Source organism: Numenius arquata, chromosome 8 (genome assembly GCF_964106895.1).
Source record: "Numenius arquata chromosome 8, bNumArq3.hap1.1, whole genome shotgun sequence".
Classification (NCBI taxonomy): domain Eukaryota; kingdom Metazoa; phylum Chordata; class Aves; order Charadriiformes; family Scolopacidae; genus Numenius; species Numenius arquata.
In genome coordinates, this window is record NC_133583.1 from 61,605,787 (window position 1) to 61,626,702 (window position 20,916).

Below are 20,916 nucleotides of genomic sequence, written 5' to 3' on the forward strand. Positions count from 1 at the left end.
TTAACAGAGCTGTTCAAGACAATTACAGAAAACCAGACCCTTAGTGTATATTATTGGGGGGGGGGGGAGAAAAAAAAGAAAAAAAGGAATGCTTCAATACAGCTCCACTTTATAAGTCTACATTTGTTATTTATTTATGTAGCTGAAAATTTTAGATAAATTAAAATAAATGCCAGTTTCATCCTGCACACATCCCGTTCTTCATCATCTCAGCATGGCCTCAACACTTCCGGACATTCTTGCATTTAGCAACTGCCTTTAATATTTTTTAAGTACGACACTAATAAGCCAGAAGAGTCAGCAAAAGCACAGCACCACACGTGCCCTTTCAGATGGCATATTAAAGTCTTGCTAATCCAGCCACTGTTTGTTCAAAGTGGGGTTCAATATTATCACCTACCAATCAGTATTTGCTTCATAAAACGTAATGGAAAATGCTAATAAGATTTACTTGTGAAATGAAATTGGATTATATCTTATCTATTTTAACTTGATTTGGTACAGTATTCCTTCTTCATAAGCCAGCAGCTTCAATTTCTTTTTTCTTTTTCTCCTCCTCCCCATCCTCCTCTCTCAGAATTCAGGCAGACAAATGCACCACAGATTCTCAGGCCACCATTTTTAAAAGGGAAATTATGGGGGACAGACATAAATTAAGTAGAAATTGTAGATTATGCAATATGAAGCAGTATAAAGGGAAAAAAAAAATCGTAAAGCCATTAGAGTTATAATTTATGTGCTGTAAGGCAGATAGCAAGCTAGTTGTTTATGTACCGTTAGAAGCTGCCCAGCCAAGGAACTTGAAATTCAGAAAGTAATTTAAACCTGGTAATTTTCTTGTACATGCTTGGATGACTGAACAGCCGCTATATGCGATGAATATCCATATTCAAAATTATGCTTATACCCACCGTAACCGCTCAGGGCTCATTGATACATTCTATTAACCGGGCACAATAAAACCTTGATTTATTCCACAGTTACCAGGTCTGCAGTAAAGAACGTTCCTTTTAATAACAGGGAAACAGTATTAAAAATTGTCAGCAGCAGTGGTTAAGCAATCATATTCATGCGAACGCGGTGCTGCGTCCTCACCGCTGCCTGGGCTGGAGATCGCACATCAAGAGGCGCCGTAGGAGACACGGTGGAGGGAGACAGAGGTGGAACAGGGGATTGCTCAGACTCCGAGGTGAAGATATGGAGCTGGTGCTGAGCCCACGGGCAGGGCAGTCGCAGGAGAATTTAAAAAGTTTGCAAAACCAGGAAAAAAAATAAATGGGTTGCTTTGGGGTGGGAGGATGAAGGGACTAAGCCTTGCTCTTCAGTAGTGTGTCTAACAAAGGAATGAATGGTTTCTCAGAAGAAGAAACAGGACTGAAGAACATAGAGTCACAGAATGGTTCATGTTGGACAGGACCTTGAAGCCCACCCAGTGCCACCCCCTGCCCTGCCCCCTCCAACCTGGCCTTGAACCCCTCCAGGCATGAGGCAGCCACAGCTTCTCTGGGCAACCTGGGCCAGTGTCTCCATTCAACTAGGGAAACTCTGCCCATCCCAGGGTAACAAAAGGACCCAAAGGCTTTCTCTCCTCTTTTACATCTCTCTTGTTAAGATCTTTCCAGATTTAAAACTTTAAAACAAATTTGGTAGGCACTTCTTGTAAATAGTGACTAGTAGACAAGCCACAGCTCTCTTAAGTGAAATATTTAGCTTTTCCTGGCTGAAAGCTGTCCTGCCAGACCAGCTCAACAGGCAGCAAATAGGGATAATTCTGCCGGTTTGGTCATGTGTGCAATATCCCTTTATAAATGGGGCTGCCCACCCAGAGGGGCCGGGATGTGAAGCTCATACCAGCAGCATTGACCACCACAGCACATCCTACCTGCCACAAACCACACACCCCGGGGCTGCTGATGATGGGATGTGCTCTCCCAGTATCATCCAGCTCCACCACCAACCTCTCCTCAACACAACGAGCTGCTTTTCTGCCCAATCAGAAGGGATGAGCATCAGCAGCGGGGAGCAGATGCTGGGAGTGCTTGTGCGTTGCGCTTGAGTGGCACAGGGACAGCAGAGAAATCCAAACAGGAGCGCGTTGGCAATTAGCTGACTACAACAAATCATTCAAGTATACAAACTGTTTCATGCTGCAGCCAGATCCTAGTTTTACATTGCTTTGATTTCATTCCCCCAGTCCTTTTCGTTAGTTGTAAGAAATATATATATATATAATACTCCACACGTCCGCAGTGCAGATTTACAAGTTTGCCTGAGTCTGGCATAATGCCACGTGCAGCCACAGGCTTCCAGCTTATCCCGGATAGCTGAATCAGGACAGAGATCAGCTTGGACACTTCATTCAAGTATTTTTCCAGTGTTTTGGTTGATTTAGCAGTCCATAATACGTTTCTCACTGCAGACAGAGGTACATTCACACTGCGTGCCGCAGTCAAACCCGAGCACCCCTTGTTTGTGGTAGGCACCAAGGAGGAGTATGACCTCCTGAGCCTGCACATCCTTCAACGCAAACACGCCGTTTCTCCCATTACCCCCTTCCTTGGTGTTCAGCAAGAGCAAATCCCATCCCACCTGCAACCCAGCCCCTGCTGCCGGCCACACAGGAGCTGCTGGTCCCACTCCCAGTTGCCGTGTCAAGCCCTCTGCTCACCATGCAGACCCGCAGCCATGGCTGGTGGAAGGGTCAAGGGCTAGGGCAGGAGCAACCCACCACTGCCCAGCTTGGCCTTCCCAATGCTGCCAGAGCTCATCTTCCCCACCCACAGACACCTGACAAACTGCAAACTTGCATTAAGAAAACAGCGAACTGTGGTCAGAAATAGTTCCAGCATTGACGTGACTTGGGGTGCAGGGCACACATCAACTAGCTCATCAGCTGGGCATTGCATTTAAGACCAAGTCCTGGGTTTGGCCAGCTAAGTTGATGCTTCTGATGCTCAGAAGGCAAGAGATATTCCATGAGTTTACCACCTCCTCTGTGGTTTGGTTTGTTGTTGTCTTTTTTTTTTTAAATAAAAAAAACCCCAACATCCAAACAACCACTAAACAGGCTTACCAACTTTTCCCTTTCTGTGAGCACTTAGAAAGCTCCCAAGACAGCTAGTTTCACCCTTATTAAAATCCCCATGATATGAAATAACACAGATGGAATATTTGTTTTGCTAGAATGAGGCTGAGCTCACCATTCCTTCTGGTCCCTATTCCAAGTTATTTATTGAACACCACAAAACATTTGAGTGCAGTTTGTATGAAAAGTGTCATCCCAAACTACCCTGGGCATATCTATGCAAGTATCTGCACAACTTCTCCTATTGACAACATACTGCACAAAAGTAATGGTTGCTTGTTCCATAGGACACCATCCATTATGTCTTTTCCTCCCACGTAGACCCTAGTTTTTAGGGCACTGCCTGCTCTGGGGAATTCGGCAAAGCTGATGTAGATGGAAACATATCAATGAGGGCAAAGCAGCAGTGAGGACAGTGATAGACTCTGCATGAGCCTCCTTGAGGTCTGCCCTCGTGACTTGGAAAGCAAGGACTGGTGGTCACAGCATGTTATTCCAGTGCCTCAGAGCAGAGGGGAAGCAGAATCTGCATCCAGCATCTCTAGCCCTCACAAGTAAGCAGTAGAGAAAGCTCTGCGAGACCCAGCGCATGATCGAGCTTTTCTATAAGCACTAGTGCATTGATCCACCATGTGCCAGGACATCATGAACTCCAAGTACCCTGATGCCATGTAAATGAGGAAATCCCAGTCAGCTCCTGACCATGGGAACATCCCATAAACACACGGGTAGCATGGCTAGTCCCATCAGCGACCCACCCACAAGAACCCACCTCCCCTGCTCCCACTGCCAGCTCCGTAGCCACCGGGGGATGAGGAGCTTTGCTACCTACAGCACATCGACAGGGACGAGGGCTGTGGAGGAGACACAAAGCTGAGACCTCAAAAAACTGCAGTCAATAAAGAGGCCACAGCAATTTTCAAACCAGAAACTGTTACAAACTACAAGCTGGGTAATTGCACTTAACTTAAGAAAACTTGTTAGAATGAATGAAAGTAATTATTGCTGTTTTATTGCTTTTTTTCTTATGTTGGAGGGAAAAAGAACACTGTTCTGAGTGTTTCACATCATACCAAGTGCTAAACCAAGTTCAGTCCCAAGTCAGAAACACCTCCCCAGTGTGGAAGTCCCAGCAGGTCAGACACGTCAGGCTGCAGGGACAGGTCACAGGCGACCTTGGTGGTTCCTGATGTCACCCACCATCCTCTGAGATGGCTTCAGCAGGACTGTGCACCAGCAGAGTCCTCCCTGCCTGCACACCAGGGCAACCGCATGGACCAGCTTGCTGCCTCTACCGGGAGTACTTCAAATTTCCATGGGGATCCATCACCATCTAATCAACCCAACAGAATTTCAAGAGGTTTCTCATCTCCTTCTATTATTGCACAACTGAGGCAAATCAAATCAGAAACACTCCAGCCCAACGACCACAGCAGTCCTCAGAAGTTACTCAGATAATTAATCAGAAAATTACTCCAAAAAAACCACATCTTAACACCACAGTGAGAGCACCTGCTAAAAGCCCGTGACAGCACGACTGTCCCCTGGCAGACAAAAGGAGGATTTGAACCTTAATCTCATTTTTCCCTTCCTTTGGTGAGACTAATGCACACAACAAATAGCACAGGCCATTTTGCTACTGTCAGACCAAACCCAAACACGCTCCAACTCCACCACAAGCAGCAGTTCTCTGCATTAGACTTTTCTTCTCAGCCACGTCCCTCCTCTCCATTGGATTTAGTGATTAAAAAACAACACGACTTACAGTTTACTGTGACTTTTACTTTTTTCACATCTGGGACTGAGACATCATTTTCTGCGCTGCATTCATACTCCCCAGCCTGGTCTCTGGTAATTCCATAGATGTCCAGGTACTGTCCGCTCTCAAATGGTTTTGCTGAAATGAAATAATCAGAGAAAGAAATTACTGGAAGCTGAGCACAAAGCACCTGAAACTTCACGAAGATCCAAACAGTAGCTGGAGGGCTTTGCTGGGTGCTGCAGGTGACACATGTCCAAGGTGAGCTGAGCAACCACTGCAGCTTCTGCATGGAAACCTCAGGTCTAACTTGGGCTGCAACCCCCCCCCCCAAAGCTCCTGGGGTTGTCCAAGGGTCCTCTCCTGCCCCACAGTCAGGCTCAGCATCCTCCAGACCCATGAGAAAAATTGGCTAACACAGCTCTGTACCTGATGGGCTTCACAAGAGACGAGGCATGGTCCTCCCTCAGAACCTTACCTTAAGGGTTTCTGCATTCTTTAGGGCTTATGGTTTGCACCTGGGTGGACACCTGCCCCCCTACAGCCATCAGAAGGAAAGCCAGCAATCAGGGCAAGCTAAAGAGACAAACAGCCCAACTCTGGAGCCGCTGGTCCACCCCTGCTGCTGGTGGCCCCAGCATCAGCTTCCATCACAGGTGCCCCCACTTTTCAATGACCATTTGACCTTTTAGCTCTTCATTAAGACACAGAGGGTGGTAAACCTCATCAGCTGGGGGCATCCTGCCCCCCAAGGGCTCCCAAAGGCTCCTGGAGGCAACCAGCAGCTGATCATCTCTGATGGGTGGCCATGGGTGCAAAAGGGATGGGTCATCCCACATTCTACTGCCAGGGAAAAAGCCCTTTCAGGCTTGCTTACTGCACCGCTCAGTGCTTACGTGTGAGACCTAACAAACACTTATTCTTATTAATTAAAAATTAAATAATAGCTTTCCTTTCCCAAAGGACCCAAACCCAATAAATAAGATCCTCAGTGTTTACCTTCACACACAGAAATAAGGACAGTTGGTGCGAGCGCTACTGAAAATAGGCATTGAAAACAATATGAAAACCAAACTGAAATATGTGACTCCTTGGTACGTCATGTCTGAAGCTACTAATTATTTAGATAGCAAGAAGAGTTATGTGATTCAAAAGCTACTTTGTCTCCGCTGGACATGGAGTCACAGCACACACAGACAGTTTTGTAGTTTTCTTAATCCCAGCATCTCCCAGCTTTTCCTGACTGTGGTTCTCACCTTCCAGGGAGCACTTTGATATCCTTCAGAGGAAAACTGCTGCCTGGTTCAAAGTTCATCTTTCTATTTTCTTTTGAGCAGTGCGCTCAAAAGGTGGGGAGCAAATTAATTGCTTTAGAGCCCCCACAAGGCGCTCACCACGTAATGCACCAAAAAATGTTAAATATCATTTTAATCTTAAAACAAAATATCACAGCAGTCATGACTACAGACGCTGGAAATTACAGGCTGAAAGGCTAAAAAGACTTGCTGAAAAAGTTTTCCCCCACAGACAAGCTTTTAATTGACTGTTAATAACTTTGCAACTTATGGAGCAATGACAAAAATCTGAACTGGGTAGTGAGAGCTAAGTAGAAGTACTATGTCCATGTCCATCACAGCAGTGAATTTCATTTGCTTATCTGTTCATGGATTAATGTTTTAAAGTGCACAAGGTTCAAAACATCAATTATAACAGTGCATTGCTTGGTGAGATAGCGCTCATTAATAAGCACAATATACCATGCCTGTCACGGGAAAGAGCTCAAGTCAGCACTGGGTATGTAAAGCAGAAAGATAAGACTGAAATTGGAAAATTATTGTGAACTGAAGTGAACATTCATAAAACACAATGAAATAATTTATGGGATATGAGAAGTTGCATGAGAACGAATTGTTTTCTCTTCCATGGTTTTTGTAGGAATAAAGTACAAAAAAATCCCTTGTACAAACAAACCAGCTGTTACTCTTCACATCGTGGCCCTCGTCCTGCTCCACTTCGGCCAGGTTGAATAATTTTCTAGGAAAAATTTATTTACTATCACTTTGAAGAGCAGTGAAGGATGCAAAGCCCCTGCCTGCACAGAGGAGAGACCTTCCAACAAGACTTCTTTTTTTCTAATATCAAGAAAATATATATAAAATGCAAAATTCTCCTGTGTGTCACGTTAAAAATGACTATTAAATTATGAGAACGTAGTGCTGTCCAATGTCAGTACTTCCCTGGATGTATGACATGCACCAAAATATTGTATGCTGAATTCTGGGGGTAATATATGATGTATCGTATCCCAATTCCCAACATCAATTTGGAAAAAAGGAAAAAAACAATCCTCAAGTATCTGGAATTGCATAAAAATGTTCATTTGTGTTTTGGGGTTAAGCTAAAAACAAACTTTCTCTGCTTTAAACTTTTCTTTTAATGTAAACATAACACACCAGGTGATAACCTAGTTTCTTCTCTCCCAGCTTTTGGTTTTTAAATGATTCTTGGCTTGTAGCCGTGCTTCTGGCACTGGCTTTGCCACCGAAGGGGATGATGCTCAGCTCAGCCAGGGTCGGTGCAGCCCCACTCCCTGCCCACAGAAGTGACAGGTTTAGGTATTTATCACAATTCTGCTGCAGCGTAAGCGAGGTCAGTTCTCGGGGCTGGCGAGGAGGCACCTGTCCGGCTGGAAAATATCAGCAGGATTGGTGTTTGCAGGGAAAGAAATGCGGGTTCTGGTATGACACCCCCTCCTCCCCCCAGGGTGCTGCTGGGGGCAGCGCAGCAAATTCCCAGCACTCCAATGGTGGGCACTGGGTGGGAGTTCCCACAATAATTCCTGGCAGAGTGCTTTGCAAAAATGCCCATCAGCACTTATCATAACCCTTGTATTTATAGGGATCTTGTGCTGAGCTATTAACCTAATTTATGCCACAAACTCTGCGTGCATTTTTACAGCATTGTAAACCCCAAGGGTTTTATGCAACTCACATACACATTTGAAAATATTCATATTAAGTCATTTTTAAACCCTCATGTCCCCAGGAATTTTGCATCCAGCTCACACAAGAAAGCTTTTAGTAAATATTAGAGATAAATATTTTTCTTAGGGAATACACAGATACCACGTTTCATCTTTCCTACTTGTCTGCACGGTATTTCATCTTCTTCAGCTTGTTTTCAGTTCTAGAGATTTCCCATGGCTGTGTGGGAGAACTTAAATCGTGTTATGTGAAAGGTATATGCATAAGTATATGTAAGTGCATTTATGTAGCGTTACATCCACATCCAACTCAAAAAAAAAAAGGATGATCATAAGCAGCGGGGAGAATAAATTGTGCATGAAGATACTGGTGAATGACGACGAGTTTCAGGAGACAACTTCGTTTTCTCACTGTCTTTTTGTGTGATGTCCCGCAGCCCAGGGTAACCTCTCCTTGCTCTGCCCTTCTGCAACCCACGTGCATTTTATGGACCTATCAAGACATCAGGAACGTGTCTGGTTGGCTTTTCTGACCGCAGAGCCACAAGACTTACCAGATTTGGTATCTGAGAAAAAGAAATCTGGAAGGCTCATTAGTACCAGTCCATCAGCCTGAGCTTGTGTCAGCCAAGATCTTTGATCAAAGGAGGGAAAAAACATTTGTTGAAGCAAAAAGAGACATAAACAGGGGAGTGCCTTGTGTCCAAGGCCATTCCTGATGGGTTTTTCAGGAGATCTCTTAACTAGACTTACCGAGGCACACAATAATGTGTAAGTAATCTGCTCTGGACATCTTGGGTTACAGGATCAGGTTCTCCAGCCAGGAAGGGAACCACCTGTGACACTAAGCTCAAATGCCTATTTTCTGCTACTGCCACGTGATACGACGCCTGATAAATCATCACACTTGTTATTCCTCAGGAGGGTACACAATTAAAACCGTGTTTTCCTACCACGTGTATGGTATCTGGCACCAGGTGTAGCACACGTATGCATTGCCATATGGACCGGCGCTCAAAGGCTCGGACGGATGGTTTTTGCAAGGGGAGCGTTCTCCTCCACTGGTGTTAAACATAAGTCTGTAAGAGGAAAAAGCTGGTGTGAGGCCAGAGTAGCTCCAAAAAACTCTGAGGGCTTCATCTGAGCCAAGGGAGATTTTTTTTCTATTTTCTTATTCTGTAGGATATTAAATAACTGCAACACAGCCCCAGTTTAGGACTGGGAGAGTAGGGAGCGCGAGGCTGAGCTGGTGCCAGTCCTGGTTTATGAGAGACTCAGGACACTTCAGAGGTGGACACGAGAGACTGCTCTGAGTGGAGTGAATCATCTCCAAAAGACAGGAGGCGTGAAGATCCTAGCATAGGCCCATCCTCGTGTTTGATGCCTCAATGATGAGGACTGGCCTCGGTATGACAGGACAGAAGGTGGTCTCCAGTGACAATGCCATCGTGATGCCATCTGATTATCACCAGCTGCTTAGAGTAGCCTGAAATCCATAAGGTCCTTCTTGATCTCAGAGTCTGGGAGGAGACACGGGATCAAGGGTGCAAGGAGGCACCTGGAGATGAGTTGTTGTGGGATGCTGAGAACAATCTAAATTTTAAACAATTGGATTCACTGAGAAAAATGATCTCAAGTCATTCCTACTACTCATTAGGGATTCTGGGTTTGAAGTTACAGCAAGTACTGTAATTGGATAGAGTATAGTCCTCTCCAAGGAACTGCAGGTAACATGAACAGCTCACTGTCTATTAGGAGAATGGCCCTATCACATTAGGGACCATTTAAACATTGATCGCTGAAGGCCATTTCATTTTAGAGAAGCCACGCTCCACGTTTGATAAGAAAAATCACATAAAATGTACAGAAAAAAAATAATCCAAAACTGACAGAAAAATTGAGGGCTGGGAGGAGATCTCCCAGCTGACAACACAAAACAAGAAAAGCAAGTGGAGCAATTTTGTAAGAGAGGAATGCTGATACAAGAGACATGAACATAGATTGACAGAGTGGAAGGCTTCAGAGGTGGAGACAAACAAGGTGTGTGAAATATATGGGTATGGAGAGAGGCGTCTGGAGAGCTGGGTGTGTGCATAGTGTGGGCAATGGGAATCTCAGCCAGGTATCAGGAGATGTTATGTGCAGAGGGAAGAGGTTTGGTCCTCTAGGAGAAGTTGTCACAGTTAGTTTTCCTCAATTCCCTCAAATTTTCTAAATTTATATCAGTTTCTGTCCCTGCACAGAACCACTGCGATGCTGCACCACACATCTGAGACTCATGGAGTTACGATGTTTTGGAGGAAATTTGCATTTTCTCTTTGCAGACTTTATGCTGTGGTCAGCTCATACTCCAGAGTATGGACTAACTTGTCTGCCTTTGCAACCGAGTATTAATATAAGGTAGAACCAGCTCTATTTTAATACCTGTGGAGAAGATACAGTCAACCAGATGTTACTTTGGAAGAAAAATACCTTGAGATAGTAGGTTTATCTGCATGTTATGTCTCTGGATATTTAGTTTCATGTGTATCGGACTGCATTCTGATTTTTGTGGATCTGTTCAAACCCCTGTGCTGCCTGCAGAAGGCACAGGTATAAGTACAACCTGTTGCAAATACTATTTTTTTTCATGGGAAGACCACAGAGGTGAGATCATCTCTCTCAAATCATGATATGCAAGGCACCCTTTGGCAGGAGAGGGCTTTTCAAGAGTTCCTCTTACACTGAGGCCTCCGGGTCTTCTGCAGCAAATAGCTGAACATGAACAGCTCAGTTTGAAAACAGCCTAAAAAAACACCCCTTTTTCTGCAAAACAAAAATTAAAACCATGTAGGGAAGAACGGGGCAATGCTACTTTAATAACAAAGCTACACGATTAGAGCTCACTTGAGCTTATTTATAATTCATAGCACTTAATGTGGGGATTTGGCTCTTGGGAAGGGGATAATTATTCCCAATAAAGCCCCACACCTGCGGTGGCTTTCAGAAGAGACTTGGTCCATCGGTCAGGAAGAGGTTGGGGAAGTCCTGGGGCTGGGGAGCAGGAGGAATGGGGAGCAGCCCCCAGGCACTCACCCTGGGGTAAAGTACCATGGTCACCACTTTTTTGACGTCTGGTGGGTTTATAATAACCCTTCTTCCTGCTGCTGTGTCGAGATGATGCACTGCGAATCACAGCTAATTACTTATCTACTGATTATCTGTTTGGCTCAGCTACATTTGTTGATCCCTCCCATTTTATATTAGTTTTCTGACTGCAGTTTGTTGCAACTGGAGGCATCGCTAGGGTTAAATGTATCATTAATGACTATTTTTCTCATATTTCTCCACACCCCTCAAAAGCGACACCATTTTGCGGTAAAACGTGCATTTTAAATAGAATTCTTAATATGTTTAAAATATGATTTATTCATAAAAATGCCCAGAAGAAATGATTCTGGGAAGTAAACCAGCAAGTATTGCAGGTGTGGTCAGGATGAACGTGGCATCTGCTATTTTCTTGCTGTCACCTCCCTGGAGCATCTGCCTTCTCCAGCCTGGGGGTCCTGCCTGCAGCCCTTCTGGAGGGGATTTCCACAGGGGCTGACACCCCCTTGTCACAAAGCCCTCCAGCCACCGCCCCGGTACCAACACCCACCTTAAAGTGGGGCAAGATAGAAACAATAGTAACAAAAATAATAAAGAAATAATAATTAGCAGAGTATTTGAAAAGTAATATAGAAAAAAAGGAGCATCTCATTGGATTTTTGAGATCATCTGTTACTTCTCTCTAAAACCTTGTGCGAGCCCCAAAATTGGCACCCTCTCTTCAAATGACCAGTGTTTCCCAAAATAGTCACGAGGGACACTACACGAAGGGAAGGGAAAAGAGGGTGAAATTCACAGTTCCTTGGTTTGGTTTTGAACATTAAAGATTTTGTTTCTTTGAATTGTCTTCTGTGATTCCTAAATTGCTCACTCAAAAGTGCGGTATTTCTCCAATAAAAATGAACTAGTATCTGAGGGAATAAACTAAGCATGTATTAAAATTCTAATTTTCATAACATTTCATGAGTTATTAATGAGTTCATCTACTTTTATTGAAAAGCAAGAAATATTTGGTTTTAAGATTTGTGCTGGTCTCTTCGCACAGGTAATTAATGACAGAACAAGAGGGAATGGCTTCAAGCTCCAGCAGGGTGGGTTTAGACTGAACATTAGGAACGAATTTTTCACAGAAAGAGTGGTCGGGCATTGGAACAGGCTGCCCAGGGAGGGGGTTGAGTCACCATCCCTGGATGTATTTAAGAGACGCTTAGATGTGGTGTTGGGGGATATGATATAGGGAAGAACTTTGTAGTGTAGGGTAGATGGTTGGACTCGATGATCCCAAGGGTCTCTTCCAACCTGGATGATTCTATTTCCCATTTGTTATAAAATTGTTAGAAAATTCATATTTATTTCTGTTTAATGTAATTTTATGGTTTTAGTTTGAACCTCTGTATTTCGCTAAGATTGTAATCTTACTCTCATTTCTCACTCCCTTCACAAAGACACAATTATTTGACCAGTTTGAATACTCTTCTCCTGACAACTGTATTTTAACAAGAATATTTTTTCAGCCTTTTTAAATATTTTAAGAAGACATGAGGATTTCTAAGAATACCTTTAATTGTTCCTGAAGGGATGCTCAAAATTCTGGAACGATCCTGATAAAAATGACATTTTTCTAAGAATTCTTCCGCAGAAACCCCCTGGCCACACAGAGTGTAGTGTTACTTGACTCCAGAGCAATGGGTTGTGATACCAAATGTCACTTAATTGGATTCTAATACAAAATCTCTAAAGAATGGTACTTACAAGTGTCATTAAAAAAAAAAGGTCAGAAGTCCCATAACCTGCACGTAAAAGACACCCTCTTTTGGATGGGAGAGGTGTGGTTTTGGAAGTTCCTCATTTTTTGTTTATCCAAAGGCAAAGGACAGAATCACAACAAGCAGTGTATGAGTACTCGTGTTTGCACTGCTGTCTCTAAACTGTTAATTAATCCCCTCATTTACTCTGCCTGGAGCTCCACACCATTTCCCTGCGAGGTCCTGGGCGGCTGCCAGCCGCGTGTTTGATATCAGGGAACCATTGATTTAACGACATGCGATGCCTTTACCAACTGAAAACCTCCCCTTCAGGATCATGGGCCAGGCCATTAAATTCATATAAAATATTAATCACAAATCTTCAAGTCCCCCAAACGGTTGTAGCATGGAGCAATCCACCTATGCAATCACCACGTGCCCATCGGTGGGATGTTTATCTGTCCTGTGCACATTGTTTTTCTCGTGTAAGTGCTGATGGAAGACCCTGAGTTCCTCAGGAGCCGTCCCATGTCCGAGGGGAACACATACTTTGGGTGCTTTTGGGGGAGATCTTGCTTGGCCGTGCACAGGCGCAGCTCCATGTGGCATGTTTGCAGCCGAGGAAGGGCTTGCATAGGAGCAAGTTGTTGCATTTGGGATGTTCAACCACCCAACGAGCTTTGCATGTTGAGAGGGGTGCATTGTGGTGGCTCATCCTATATCACATTAATTTCTGCAGCTGCACTAATTGCTCCGGCTCCCAGCCCCAGCTTGTGGGAGCCCAAACCCCATGTGCTGTGACTCCAGTGCTAACAGGGAATGTGTCAGGCCACCAGACAGGAAGATCTCCTGGCTCCTGAAGGTCCCAGCCAGAGCTGCCGAGTCACAGAAGAACAAGGCATCTCGGTTCGGTAAAAAAAGCAAAGCAATGGGCTTGTGTAAAGTACTGCAAGACAGAGCTGTCAACCCTCAGCTGAGCATTGAGTGGCTTCCTCAAATGGCACAGAATGAAGAGTTTATGTCAAGTCAGAAAAAGATGGGATGTTCTCCATAAACCTGGTCTAGGAGCATAACACGAAAGCTTTGTAAAACTCAATGGCATCTGAGCCTTAAATTAACGTTATCTTGGTCAGTGTAACACGCTGGCGCAGAAGGCACTGCTTCTGAAACCAGCTGGTGCCAACACGTACAACACACGGCCAAGAGACTATTTGCAGGTTTCTCTGGTGGCTCAGGACAGCTGAGAGCATGTCCCTGTCCTTGCCTCCTCCTGAAGCTGGTTGGCAGATGCCAGGGGCTGAGTGGAGTGGAGGAGGAGCCAACAGTGATGTGTAGGACTTCCTTGTTTGTCTCTTCCAGTCCCCCCTCCCCGATCACAGTCAATCTTAGCCCATCACTGCTATTCATCCCTGCCCCAGTCTATCTCTGAAGGTTTCCTGGCTCGTCTCCAAACACTTCCAGCTCGGTTGCAAGGAACAGATGTCTGGGCTCAGCCCGGTAATGCTTCACCTGAACGAGAAGCCCAGCGCCAGCGCCGTAATGAAGCTGTTGCCTGCAAGATGAGTGATGATGGCATACGGGAGGCACATCATTGTCATTGCTGATCAGGTTAAATCACTGAATTATCTTACATTCCATTTCTTAGACACCTAAAGGGAACGAGCTTCGCTTTTGGTATAATGTGGCAATAAATCTACCTCCGTTTAGGGAAGCTGGCTGCGTGTCATTGCCACTCAGAATATGATGTCTCGCCTGGGCAGGAGCTCACTCCACCCTGCACCTGTGAGCACATCACAGGGTCCGGCCTCAAAGGCTGGTTTCCTGCAGGACATCACCTTGATGAAGAGGTAGCTCCACTGGGAAAAAGCCCTTCATTACCTGTAGGGCTCTTACCAAGCTGCTGGGCAAATGAGATCATAGAATCATAGAATCGTTATGGTTGGGAGTTTTAAGTTCATCGAGTCCAACCATCAACCCAGCACTGCCCAAACCCCCACTGACCCATGTCCCTCGGCACCACGTCTGCCCGGCTTTGAAATCCCTCCAGGGATGGCGACTCCACCACTGCCCTGGGATGGGATCACTTAGAGAGGGAGACAACAGAAAGAAGACTCCAGGCATTGCAAATCCAAACCCACGAACCAGGAAACAACAATCACCAATTTTAAACTATCTGGGACAAAGCAGCTTGGGAGAAATAAATCTTTCTGGATGGCAGTGTTGCCAAGCTGTTTGAAGTACCTGCTAACTGGAGTCTGAATTACAAAGTTGAGAAAACGTGGTTCGATGGTGAGATCCTTCTCAGGACTAGATTGGTGGTGGGAGCAGCTTCACTGGGCAAAGGCAGCAGCTGAGCAGAGGGTGGATGAGAGCAGCTTCTCACAGGTCAAACATTATCTCATGCACAACTGCAAATACAGAGGGGAGCAGTGGTGTGAAATAACCCTCACCAGCAGTGATATCTGTTAGCTTCATAGAATTCAGTAGGACAAAAGACAAAAGTCAGAATCTTTTGTTTCTAAGACTTTCAGCTTTAAAACTATTTTGAAGCAAGAGATGGAGCATTTTGAAAGGCGAGCTCACACTTTGTACACACACAAAGGCCTAGAATTCTGATAGTAATTTTTGTCAGTTAAGTATTTTCAGCCTGAAAATGCAGGTTCAGACCACTTGCACTGCAACAAAATACTTCTTATTTCTGTCACGTGTAGATAACACCTGAAAAATGGCGGTCCTCTGGCAGAAGTGCAAGTGGAAAGAAAATATTTGGCATTAGCTGTGCTCATATCAAGCTTTGTTTGTTTCTTAGGATTTAGCTAGAAGATTTTAAACTTCGGGAAAGGTCTTGCAGGGATGACACTGCCCGTTGAGGGACCAGCGCTGCCTTCTGTCCTGTAATTGAATTGAATCGGCTCTTAGACTCATCCTCACCAGACAGCCCCATCACTTGAGTGCTCCCAAGATGTATTACACTAATACATCGCCAGAGCGACATTGCGATGATGATACATTAACGCAATACATCTTCACCGCTTTAGGACTGTCCAGAAACAATAGGACAGGCTCTGGATTCGGTTCAGTCACATCACACCAGCAGCAAAGGAAACCTCTTAGAGAAGGAGAGGAGTCATCAAGCGAATATGTTTAAAACTAAATTCTGGCTAATTTCTGGGAAAATGTAGCTTTCCTCAGCGTTAGTGAAAAATCTGTTATTTTGCATGTGCTAAACAGCTCTTACAGGGTTTTTTTGTTGTTCTTTTTTTTTGAAACACTTCAGTGTCACTATTCTCTGGAAACGGGACTGAATGAACACAAGAGTATCCTGGTGCCAGGGATTTGCCTTTCATTCGACGTGGGAAAATCTGTCTTCATTCAGCTAAATTCGTAATTTCTGAAAATCTGCTCTCCCAAATGCGTGCATATTCATACATCCAGTTTATCCTCATATTTTAGGAAAATAACTGGAAACTGGAGTGGAAGTGACGGGGATAAAACTGAGAAAAGGGCAAGAACTGGAAAACAGGAAACTACAATCCAGCAGGGACGATGCTGAGGATCGGGGCTGAGCTGTTACAAAGGCAGAGGGGGACGGTTCAGTATGAACCAGCCAGAGAAGCTGGGATGGTATGGTTAGGAAACACTGCCATGCATCATACACTAGTACAAATAAAACAGGAGTTTCCTATGTCTTGATCTTCTTTTTTTCTTTTTTTTTTTTTTTTTTTCTGCCTGCAGCCATTGGCTGTGGAACCCACTGGCAAAATGTACATCAACACATCTGTCTCCTTGTTGAGCCACTGATGCTCAGCCTCCGCTGGCAGAAAATGTGGGGTAACAGGAGTGGATGCGGAGATTCAGGTGGTGCTGAGGACCTACCGCACACCATACATAGGGTCTGTGGTGGCTTTGCTTCGGAGCAGATCTGTCCTGGTTGTGTGGGTTGAACTCCTGCTCTGGCAGGACCACGCGAGGTTCACTCCAGGAGAGCATCCACCAGGTTTCCTTTATTTGAGGGATCAAGCTCAAGCACTTTGGGTGCATCTGTTTCAGCATTTTACTTTGGACCAGGAGTGCAATTTTGAGGTGAACCACTTGGTTGCACTCACACCTTGCACCTCCCTTGGTGCTGCAGAGCGTATGTGCGGAGCCCAGCCTGGCCTGTGAGTCCACTGGGCAACGACATGATGCCAACATGAACCTACTAGAGTGAAGATAGTTGTTTGAAACTTCATCTTACAACACCTGCGGTAAATATTACAATTGCGGAATTATGCACTCTCAACAAAGCCAAAAGGGAGGCTACTCTTGCAGTCGTCTTATTCCCCTCTCTCTCTCTCCTTGATATTGTTGGTCTCCCAAGTAGCAAGTGATAGGACAAGAGGAAACGGCCTCAAGTTCCACCAGGGGAGGTTTAGGATGGATATTGGGGAAAATGTCTTCCCCAAAAGGGTTGCCAAGCCTTGGCAGAGGCTGCCCAGGGCAGTGGTGGAGTCGCCATCCCTGGAGGGGTTTAAAAGCCGGGCAGACGTGGTGCTGAGGGACATGGGTCAGTGGGGGTTTGGGCAGAGTTGGGTTGATGTCATAAAAACCAATCCTGGTCACTGTTATCTTAATGCAGACGTGCTTCATTGGAGGCACCTTGTTTCCTCCAGTATCCGCACAGATATTTAGTTGGTTTGGAAAAACATAACCGTACACATCTAACCACACGTCCCGCCAGCTCCGCTTGCTCTCGCTGCTGCCTTCCCACCAGAGAGTGGCCACTCAGAGACCTCCATGAATGTACTGTAGTGACAATCCGCTGGGATGGGGAGGGACATCCAGCTACACTCCGTTTGCTTCATTCACAGAATCCCAGAATGCTATGGGGTTGGAAGGGACCTCTGGAGATCAGCCAGTCCAACCCCCTGCCAGAACAGGTCCACCCAGAGCGGGTCACACAGGAACGTGTCCAGGTGGGTTTTGAATGTCTCCAGAGAAGGAGACTCCACCACCTCTCTGGGCAGCCTGAAATATATATATCCAAATATAAACAAATGAAACACTTCTATACTCTGACCATTAGACCATGGTGTGAATTTTCAAGAAGTGTCACTTTGGTTTAAGGGAGTCAGGTAGAAAAAGTTTTGCTTTTTCTGTAAGACTTTTTGAAACTATGGAATTTAACCTATTTTGCATTTCCATAAACCCAGGAAATGCCAGGCTTCCCCACTAAAGCCTTCTGGGTTCCGTGGTGGGAGCGTGCCCCCCTGGCCACATCACCAACATCCCGGGCCACCAGTCCCTCTGCCTCGGCAAGTTTTGTCGAAACCAAAGTGGGAAAGAGTTTCAATACACAATACTGCGTATACACAATTACACAGCACCCAAATTTTGCAAAGCAGGAATGTTTTCTCAATAGATTTCTGAATGGCTTTTGTCGTTGCTGCTCCTGGCAATGCCAGCAGAGCTTGATTTCAGAAATGGCAACGTGACACGCACACGCTCTGCATACAAGTGTTGAAAGCTGGAGTTATGTTTCAGGCAGACCTTAATTCTTTAAAATTCTGGTTTCATTCTTAAACTATTGATGCTGCACTTTGCTCTTAAATGTCAGAACAAAATAAGTAATACCTGCAATTTATTCACATGACATTTCAACAATACAAGATTTTCAGATTACAAACTACAGCCCTGTGTTTCTTACGGTGTTACACTGAATGTGTAGATTTTGTGGATTTACATAATGGGTTTGTATAATGAATATTTATATAATGAAAACATTTACATAATGACTGCAAGTTAAATGTGCACAATAGATTCCAGGCCAATAATTTATGTACTAAGTTAAAAATCACCTCTAAATATATTTTATTTTTATTCCTATGAAAGGTTCATTTTATCTCTTGTTCAAAAAAATGGAATCTGACCTCATCCAAGTAAAGGCTGCATTGATGCAAATTATGGTAATATTTCAGAATTAGTCTACATAGAATCATTTGTATTCAGAGATTTCAGTTTCTTATCTTTTAGTAGCAGCTTTGACAAACAATTTCAGAATATTCTAAATATGATTCACTAATATAATTTAGTGTTGTATTCTACATGTGGCGCTTGCATGTAAGCCTCATTAGTGCCACCGGGAATTACAGGAGAAAACTGGTAAAATTATAAAGCGCAGATGAAGCTTATGTTTAGATAAAGGTAATTTGCTGCAAACAGAATATAAACCATTACAGAAATCTGGCATTTTCAATGCACTTGCATTTTGTTTTCTAATAAATCCAGGCTTCCTGTTTGCCAGACTGGTATTTAATTGGACTGAGTGCCAGATATAACTGTCTGTACACCGCAACATGCACCTGAGCACAGAAGTGGGACAGTGTTACTGAAATGGAAAAATTCTTCTTTATTTGGTCAGCTAGCGGACAGAACATATTCTGTAAATTAGATGTTTGCTTCCATCCCATTTTAAAAGATTTTTGAGCAAGAAAAGTTATTTGGACCCTGTGTTCTCCCACTCTGGACAGAGTTCTGTCCATTTGTCAGCCCGGGGACCCCCACGGCACGTCCTCGTGCTCCGCAACGAAGTTTTCTCACGATGCAGCCCTTGCAATGAGTTTGCCAGGCCTCAGCACTGAGGCTGGGCAGAACATCTGCCTGGACTTCTCCTGCCCTGCCTGCAGCATTCTCACCCCTGTTTTTGTTCTCTAATGAGGTACTTAGGGCCGTCAGACAACGATGCAAAGCAGAGGAACACAGGCTGGGGTGGGAGCAGGGCCTTGAGAAGTGGGAACAGCCTGAAAGGAGTGGGCTGGACTCGGTGATCTCAGATGTCCTTTCCAACCATTAAGATTCTGTGATTCTGTGGCTCTGGGGGTCCTGTACCTGATGGGGATAAAGGAGATGGATCCAGACTCTCCTCAGAGGTGCTGGTGAGGACAAGAAGCAACAGGCTCTCATTGAGACACAGGAGATTCCATTTAAATGTGGAAAAAAGCGTTTTTACTGTGAGTGTGATGACACACTGGGACAGGTTCCCAGAGAGGCTGTGGTACCTCCATCCTTGGAGATATCCAAACCCAGCTGGCCATGTTCAGAGCAGGAGCTGGACCAGCTGAGCTCCAGAAGTCCCTGCCCACCTCAGCCAGTCTCTGCTTCACTTCTGTGATTTTCCTTTATTTTAAGTGTCAAATTTTTTAAGCTCATGTTTGTGTTTCATCTAACCTACTCCTCCCTGGTGAGAGAGTCAGGGATGTGGCCAAACCAATCCAACAAGTTGCCCTTCCCCAAAGGCAATCCTGAAAGGAGAAAATGTTTGGGATTTGCAAGATTATCCCCCAGCTACTTCGTGAAGATGCTCTGGCAGAGAAGAGGAAATAATGAGCATATGGTAAAGGCACGATGCTCTCTCCTCGGGGTCCGGGAAGGGCGGTGAAGGCAGAACAGAGCAGGTATCGGGGAAGGGAAAAAAAGCACAGGCTGTAACTAGCTGCCCTTACATCTTCCGAGGTGAGAAAACACCCCCATCTGCCCGCCGTTTGCTGTGTTTGGCGCTCGGCAAGAGCATCGTGGTGGTGCCGTGAGCACTTTGATTGACTTTTCCTGCACCATGACATCGTTGATTAGTCTTTTCCTCAAATTTCACTTTCAGTTCTCATCGTGGTAAAACGTAATGGCTCTGCAGCTCAACGATGACATTTTTTCCTCTCAGTCCCCATTCTCAGCCCTTTGGTCAAGATCACAGAATCACAGAATATTTTTGGTTGGAAGGGACCTTTGAGATCATCGAGTCCAACCAACAAAAAAAAAAAACAAAACCCCACCAAAACCAAACCAAAACAAAAACCCCAAAACCCCAGAACACCAAACACCAAAACTAAAACAAAAACCCACAACCACACACCACACCACCCACAAACAGACACAAACCAACAGTCTCAGGCACTAGACCATGCCCTGAAGTGCCATGTCTACACATTTCTTAAATACCTCCAGGGATGGTGACTCCACCACCTCCCTGGGCAGGCTGTGCCAGTGCCTGACCACTCTCTCAGTAAAGTCATTCTTCCTGATATCTAATCTAAACCTCCCCTGCCACAACTTCAGACCATTTCCTCTGGTCCTGTCATTATTCCCTTGGGAGAAGAGACCAACACCCACCTCTCTACACCCTCCTTTCAGGGAGTTGTAGAGGGCAATGAGGTCCCCCCTCAGCCTCCTCTTCTCCAAACTAAACATGCCCAGTTCCCTCAGCCTCTCCTCCTATGACTTGTTC

General features: G+C 44.9%; 1 protein-coding gene across 2 annotated transcripts in view; it reads right to left on the reverse strand.

The window, feature by feature from the left end:
• The window catches only part of NEGR1 (neuronal growth regulator 1), a 278,245-nt gene that overhangs the window by 82,123 nt on the left and 175,206 nt on the right, over positions 1-20,916 (reverse strand). For both annotated transcript variants that reach the window (XM_074151353.1, XM_074151352.1), the window contains exon 4: positions 4,851-4,982. In XM_074151353.1, the coding sequence (XP_074007454.1) occupies positions 4,851-4,982 (132 nt within the window). The remainder of the gene's footprint in view (positions 1-4,850; positions 4,983-20,916) is intronic.